This window comes from Microtus oregoni, unplaced genomic scaffold (genome assembly GCF_018167655.1).
Source record: "Microtus oregoni isolate MIOR12 unplaced genomic scaffold, Mior012 000741F_ref0000380, whole genome shotgun sequence".
Taxonomy (NCBI): domain Eukaryota; kingdom Metazoa; phylum Chordata; class Mammalia; order Rodentia; family Cricetidae; genus Microtus; species Microtus oregoni.
In genome coordinates, this window is record NW_024545110.1 from 20003 (window position 1) to 28296 (window position 8294).

General features: G+C 45.7%; 1 protein-coding gene across 1 annotated transcript; it reads left to right on the top strand.

The window, feature by feature from the left end:
* Positions 1-258: 258 nt before the first annotated feature.
* On the top strand, positions 259-7855 carry LOC121445799 (dynein heavy chain 7, axonemal-like; the record flags this gene model as incomplete). The annotated part of the gene is made up of 4 exons (XM_041647929.1): positions 259-620; positions 978-1158; positions 3909-4094; positions 7692-7855. Coding segments are annotated over exons 1-4 (893 nt in total), but the record flags the coding sequence as incomplete, so codon positions are not given.
* Positions 7856-8294: the final 439 nt, after the last annotated feature.

Sequence of the window (8294 nt, forward strand, 5' to 3'; positions counted from 1 at the left end):
TCCACCCCTCTCTCAACCCTTCCCAGTCTCGTCCCTGATCCCCATCATGGCAGCTCTTTCCAGAGCTTTCTACCACTCTCCACTATAATTTCCCCCCAATGAACGTGTGTCAAAATCCTTGCCATGGTTCTACCATTGCCGCCATTTCTACCCAACACAGAAAACAGGTTTCTGTGTACCTTAAGGCTTAGTTTGAAAGTCTGAATTTCTTGCTCTAATGAAGACGCGAGTGCACATTTATTTCTCCGGATAATTGAAATGCTGCTTTTCCAGGATATCACCGTGGTGAAATCCATGAAGAGCCCCCCTGCAGGCGTCAAGCTAGTCATGGAGGCGATCTGCATATTGAAGGGCATCAAAGCCGATAAAATCCCCGACCCGACAGGTTCGGGGAAGAAAATTGAGGATTTCTGGGGCCCCGCTAAGCGACTTCTTGGTGACATAAGGTTCCTGCAGTCGCTTCATGAATACGACAAGGACAATATCCCTCCGGCGTATATGAATATCATAAGGAAAAGTTACATTCCCAACCCAGACTTTGTTCCAGAGAAGATTCGGAACGCTTCAACAGCTGCTGAGGGTCTGTGCAAGTGGGTCATAGCGATGGATTCCTACGACAAGTAAGTGCTGGACCAAAACCTCACTGCTGTGTTGGGTTTGCTTGTCTGGTCATGTGGACAGTAGAAAATGCCCTCTCCTCTCCTCCTGTCTCCTCTCTTCTAGTTGCCTTGACCCCTTTTCCAGTCACAGGGTCACTCAGAGGCAGCCCCTAATCTGCCGTCTTATGTCTCTTACGCCTCAAGTCATGATGATCATTTCTTATACTTTGTATCTGATTTGATTCCGTGAGAAAATGTGGAATGTAGAAATCCGTGTACGTTCTGTGTAAAGAAGGGTTTTGAGTCTTTGTAAAGAGCTTTAGAACGGTCCCTATAATGTTCAGAGGAACTTAATTTCCCAACTTTATTGTTTCGTAGAGTGGCAAAAATTGTAGCTCCCAAAAAGATAAAACTGGCTGCAGCTGAAGGGGAGCTGAAAATCGCTATGGATGGTCTCAGGAAGAAGCAGGCTGCCCTGTATGAGGTCCAGGACAAGCTGGCCAAGCTTCAGGACACGCTTGAGCTGAACAAGCAGAAGAAAGCTGACCTGGAAAACCAGGTATGTGCTGGCCGTCGCAAATGGGCGAGGACCCTCACGTAGGGGCCCAGGACTCGCCAGTCCTGTTTCATTCACGGATAGCCTAACTTCTAGTTATGGCCTGTGACCCGAACCCGGATGTCTGCACACTTTTCACAGTGACACACGGGGTTTCTCTCTGTAGCCCTGGCTGTCCTGGAACTCACTCTGTAGACCAAGCTGGCCTTGAACACAGAGATCTGCCTGCCTCTGCCTCCTGAGTGCTGGGGTTAAAGGTGCAGGCCACTTCCTTCTTCTCTAAATCTGCCCTGTATCTGTATCTGAACCCAGACAGGACATGGTGTCAGTCTTTAAGATGTAACCTGTTGCTAGGCAGATTACGTTTTCTTTAAGTAAGGTAGCGTAAGAGAGAGTGTATAGTTGCTCGGCTTGTTTGTTGTGCCTTTGATATTTTCAGGTTTTTGTAATTAAAAATGTTGGAAAAAATTAAAATGAACACATGCCTAAATTTATAGTAAATGTCTGCTTGGAGAGGAAGAAGTAGTCATGGGAAAAAGGAAGTTGCCGGAATGTTTTCTTTAGGGTTTTCTGATGGCAACGTGATTGTTTGTGTTCTGTGATCGGATTCACTGGGAAGCTGAGAGACTAGAGCTATGTTAGAGCGGGAAAGTGGAGTAAGAAGGGCTTAATTTGGGGAACATCAAAATTATGACCCATTACAAAGCTTGGCTTTTTCATGTCTATCTGTAGGAGAACCGATATTTTGTGTCTTTTAATTTTAAACAATGGTTCCTAGTATTGGGAAAATACGTAAGACAAATTCTTACTCTGAAGCCACATAAATGTCATCTAACATCCAGTTCTCCATTATAAAATTTCACAGTCTGAGTCCCAAGGTAAACTGTACTTATCTTCTTTTATGAATAATGATATTTGCCTTTCTGGGTCTGGACTACTTCATTCAATGTAATCTTTTCTAGGTCCTTCCATTTACCTGCAAATTTCATGATCTCATTTTTCTTTACATCCGAGTGGTCTCCATTGTGTATATGTACCACATTTTCATTATTAATTTGCCTATTGAAGGACATTCAGGTTGCTTCCTTTCCCCGACTATTGTCAATAGGGCAGCAATGAATACGGCCCCACACGTGGCCCAGAGAGACAAGTGCCCTGTGCTCTCTCATCTGTCTCCTAGCTCTTAGGCCTCCCAGGCAAGTGTAACTGCTACCCTTATCAAGAAGCTCCTCTTTACAGCAAGTGGAGACTCTCACAGAAACCGCCATTGGACGCAATGCAGAGAGAAACCAATTGTGGCAGCCCAGCCACAGTGGCTACTTTACCCTGTCACTCCTACATCAATGGCTCAGGAAACATGGGAGAAGAGGGAGCAGAGAGACTGTAAGAGCTAGAACACCAGGGAGTCTGCTGTGAAACCGTCTCTCCTAGGAATGGTGGCATAAACAAGGCTGGGCCAATGGCAAGACCAGTAGACCTGCTGAAGGGAAGGGTTATGAGTTCCCTCTCCTAGAGAGAGACCTGCAAGCAGAGAGGGGGAGAATTAGCCTTGCCCGGGGATGAGCCCCCTCATCGGTTGTCAAATTTAGAAGGATCAGCCTTGAAACCATGTACACGCCGATAAGAAAAAGTGGATTCAGCAAGTTATGTGTACACACACACACACACACACACACACACACGTAACAATAATTAAGAAAAGGAGGCTATCAGTCTGAGAGGAAGGGACATGGGAGGAGCTAGAGGGGTAAGGGGTTTCTCTGTCGCTTTGGCGCCTGTCCTAGAACTAGCTCTTGTAGACCAGGCTGGCCTCGAACTCATGGAGATCCACCTGCCTCTGCCTCTCGAGTGCTGGGATCAAAGGTGTGCGCCACCACCGCCCAGCTCTGTTAAAATATCTTGAACAAGTAAAACAAATGTGTTGATTTAATTTAAAAAGAAGAATGAGGTATCACTTGAAAGTTAAATTATAGTGATTCACTCCAAGAGCCCTGCTGGAACATTTGATGCAGGCTTGAGGGCTGCTCCCCAGATCCGCCGCCTTGAGAAACATCCCCCGCGTCCCCTTTCTCTCGCGCTGTTTAATTGTGTAAAATAAACTCGGGCTGATTGTTGGCTGGAGAGAGCAGGCGCTTAGCTGTTGTCTGATGCTCTCTCGGAAGCTTAACTGCGAGTGTCTGCGAGGACGGCGCCGTTCAACACCTCGAAAGACTCTGCTTTGTAAATAAGTGTGAACTGCTAAAACTCTTAGCCTCTCAAAGCGGCCTTAAACCAACTCTGTGAGCGGAGGAGAAACATTTATAAAACCTTTAAAGCACAGTGCTCATGCTGGACCCCCGGCCCTCGTGCACGCTGTGCAAATACGCTCCTAGCCTGCTTCTTCCTGAGGCCTCCCCCATTTTTGGTCAGATTGCTTTAAAGCATCTGTATTTGCAGGAGACTGTTTTTGATTAATCTCAGTCTCCCGTGTTGAAGTTCATTTCCGTAGAGTTAGCCTGTACTGTTATGTACTAAATACTCTGTAGGAATTCCCAGAACTTTTTTGAAATTATTTACTTGTTTTAAAACACGAGGTGTCATGAACTTTCCAAATCGCAGCAAGATGCATCACGCTTTTCTTTTTAAAAGTGCTTTTCGGAACTTCAGGCTAGTCTGTAATTGAGAAAAGCTATCTCTTGAGTTTGGAATGCTGCGGAATTTTCGGCTTATTTTATTTGCCCATGTTGATTAAAGCTCCCCTTTTCTTTTTTGAGGTCGATCTGTGCAGCAAAAAGCTGGAGCGAGCCGAGCAGCTGATTGGAGGCCTGGGAGGCGAGAAAACTCGCTGGAGCAACTCGGCTCTGGAGCTCGGGCAGCTGTACATCAACCTGACAGGGGACATCCTCATCTCCTCGGGGGTTGTCGCCTACCTGGGGGCCTTTACGTCCAACTACAGACAGGTGAGGGGTGCCCTTGTGCCTCTCCCTTGCTTTCCCCCCTCTTCGCTACACCAGCTTCCGGTTGGTTTACTTGTTGTTATTGCTGTTGTGGGGGAACTTGGGGCTATTTTTTTCAACTTTGTTTTACTTTAATTTTTGGGTAAGGCAAGAAAGGGCAAATTTTAAATTATTTATCCTTACCTATTTTAGATATCCTATAAATTGCTTCATAGCCAAAACATGCTATATGAAACATTGTTTTAAAATCTAAAGGCTCTAGTGGTGGAATTTTTGTTCCTAAGTGGAAAGGGACTCACGTGCATGAGCGTGCGTCAGCGTGCACACCCCTTCGAGGGGATGCGTGTCTCCCCACCTCCTCTGCATGGGCCCTAACAAGTCATTCTAAAACCGTGTCAGAGATTGAACATTATACAGACAAGACCACCTTCACCGAGGGCCTTACTGATTGTTTCCCTGGTGAACTTGAGTATCGTGTCCACAGAGCCTCACTGAGGGCTTTCTCCTAAGCAGAACTGATTCTTCCTGCCTCTATTACCGTGCCTTTGTTATTGAACTTTTAGAACACGCTATTTTAAAATCCTTACGTGGAACTTCTAGGAATAGCCTTTTCGCGAGAGGGCTCTGTATTTCCTTTCTGAGGTCACAGAGGCACTGTGACCCTCAGCTCCTCAGCTCGGCCAGTCTGTCTGTGCCTTGTTCGGATGGGCTCCCAGGGTGCTGCGTTGCTGGCTTCTATGCAGCTCAGCTGGCTGATGTTTAACTTAACTATCCGGATAGTGATGGATTAGTTTACTTGCCGGTTTTAGTCATGGAAGTTTATAAAGCTTGGGACATTTCCCCAGAGCTATCAAGATACTCAGCGAGAGGGTGGCAACAAGCACCGTGGCCACTTGACTCTACTGTATGGAAAGATTAGCAGGCACTCACACCCATCTCTGTCAGTTCAAAGCGTACTCCTGAGTGTCTTCCCTGACCCCCACTGAACACTTATCTGCGGCTTGGGCAGCTAGAAATGCCACACCACGACTGGCGCTCAGTCATTTTGCATGTTACCATAAGAGCCTGAAATACATCTTTAAAAAAATACCAGGAAATCCTCCAAAGAGGATGGAAACATGGGGCAGGTGGGCACACAGAGAACCTCGTATAAGGTAGTGTTGACAACATCTTAAAAAATAACAGTGGTGATATAATATGAAAAGATGAGAGGCCGGGGTGTCTTCCTGGTCACCAGGTGTCTCCCTACAAAGGGCAGAAACGGTCACTGCCACTGGAAAAGCTCTAAGGGCGGGCGAAACGGTATTTCCCGGCTGTAGTCTCCGTTGGTTTCAGCCCCGGGTAAAGCCTGCGCTTCTGCACGTATTGTCCGCTGAGCCCCGAGCTCAGTGATTTCCCTTTCTAGACTCCAGCACACCTGGAGGGCAGGGGCCCACTGTTAGAGGTCCTCAAATTACCCAAGTTTCCCAGGGAAACCTCTTGTGAGATACACAGGATTATCTAGATACCTAATCCCCAGGAAGTACACGAAATCTAGCTAATCCTATTACCAACCCTTGCTCCAACTTGCTGCGGCCCTTCCCCTAAAAACACCTGTCATGCACACATGGCTGTAGAACTCTGCTTTTCATTCATGCATTTGGGTTGTATTCTAACTTCCAAAGAAACCGTGTTCACATCCTATAAGCATGAGACAGAGCCTGGCTTTAATGAAGTCATAAAAGATGCCATCCTTGGTAGATGAATAACTGAAATTGTGTACTACTGCTGGGATGCAATGGGGGAAAACAATGTCTTCTGTAATTTTATTACTAACGGAGATCTGGGACATTCTACATAACACTAACAACATAAGGTCATGAACCCCTGACCCTACTACCGTGACCTTTATGCGCAAAACTAGAGCATTGACACAGCCCACTAAGTAAGAACCTGAGGGGGAGGACTGTGACAGCCACGCCCTTCCCAGCACCACTTGCGTACACACAGGGCATCCCCATTTGCCCCATGGGTGCCAGCATCTCGCACATTCCCTTGTCCACTTTGCTTATGGACATCCTCCTGTTGTCTGCTCCTATTCTCCTCTCAGTCGGGTCTCTTACTATTTCTGAAGCCTTTGGTCTGTAACCCGTATTGATCACTCTTTTGGTTCCAGGGCAGCATAACAGACCATGCCTCTAAACAGGGCAAGATTCACAGTGAGGCCTGACCCTTTGTAGATCCCAATAGCCTTTAGTTGGTCCTTCCTACACAGCATGTGGGAGCCAGAAATAGATGTTTTCTGTGTCCTCTACCCGTTCCACAGGTTTAGGTTCATATTATAATAATATAGTGTTTTCTGTATATTTATAATCTAAACAAAATATGCACACTACATGGAGAACATGATGGTTATTTTTAACTGTCATCTTGACACAATCTACAGTCACATAGAGAGTCTCCATCGGGTTGCCTCCATCAGGTTGGTCCGTGAGCATGCCCGTGAGGGATTTTCTTAATTGGGTTAGTTGAAGTGAGTGGATCCACTCTGTACGTGGGCAGCACCATTTATGCGGTAGGCTCTGGAGAACGTGAGCTGAGCAGGAGAGGCATGCAGACAGTCAACCTCACTCAACTCTCAGCTGTGGTTATGATAGCTACTCTAAGTTCCTGCCACCTCGAATTTAATTGAGAACAAAATTACCCATTTTCCCCCGTGCTGATCTTTCTTGTTATTTTATCTTAACAGCAGAAATGAAGCTAAACCAGAGAATGTCGGCTACTTTGTAAATCTAAACTTTAGAATAGTGCACAGTAAATGTTCTTTCCAATACAAAACACCAACTTTGTCACAGGGTCCATCTAGGCTTTGGGTCACCACTGATTACAGTTAATTTTCATTTGAATACTTTTTTGTTTTGTTTTTCAAGACAGGGATTCTCTGTAGCTTTGGAGCCTGTCCTGGAGCTAGCTCTTGTAGACCAGGCTGGCCTCGAACTCACAGAGATCCGCCTGCCTCTGCCTCCCAAGTGCTGGGATTAAAGGCGTGGGCCACAACCACCCAGCCCTTGAGTACTTTCTTAATTATAATTTTGAGAAAGGTTTGATACCTATCTTAGTTAGGGTTTCTATTGCTGTGAAGAGACGCCATGATCATGGCAACTCTTATCAAGGAAAACATTTAATTGGGGCTGGTTCACAACTCATAGGTCTGGTCTGTTATCATCATGGTGGGAAGCATGGAGGCAGACAATACTGGAGAAGGAGTTGAGAGTTCTACATCTTGATCCACAGGCAACAGGAAGTGAACTGTGTCCCACACTGGGTGTCATTTGAGCATATGAGACCTCAGAGCCCACCCCCACAGTGGCACACTTCCTTCAACAACGGCAAACCTACTCCCAAAAGGCCACACATCCCTATAGGCCAAGCATTCAAACACATGAGTCTATGGGAGCCACACCTATTCAAATCATCACAATACCCAAGTCATTTCTGGGCATCAGAAACAACAGTAGTTGGTTTTCTCCGTAAATAAAGAGTTATTGAGGAGTTTAAATATGATTCCTTTGGCAACTGTCCACCAACTCAAGTCTATCTTTTTCTGTGAATACTTCAAAGAACCAAACCAAGGAGTGGTCAGCATCGTGCAAAGAAAGAGACATCCCCTGCTCAGATGACTATTCTCTTATGGGCACTCTGGGAGAAGCTGTGACAATTCGAGCTTGGAATATTGCTGGATTGCCCTCGGACTCGTTTTCCATCGATAATGGGATCATTATAATGTAAGAAAACAACCTTTTCTCACCAATGGTCTTTACTATCTAATTAGCAGATATATTTATTTGCAAACCTTTTTAGCAATTTTATCTAGCAAGTGTTCACAGTATTGATATGTTTGCTAATTAACTGTATGAAATATGAACAATCTTTCTGTTAATATTATAATAAAAGAGCAGAGTTTTTGTTCCCATAAAACAACAAGTCCTCTTATAAAAAGTTGATAGATACACAGTGGTGGGTATTTGATGCTAATCGTCTTTATTGTTCCAACATCTGCCCTCGTCCCCGTTGTGGGGAAGGTTTGACTCACGGCTCATTCCGTGGGCTGATCAGCGCTTTCAGATAGTAAGCGCCCTTCACAGAATCTCCTGGTGATTAAAAAGACATGGAGATGGGGTCAGGGGACGCTAGGTGTCCAGGCACACCCTCTTCTCCAGGTCA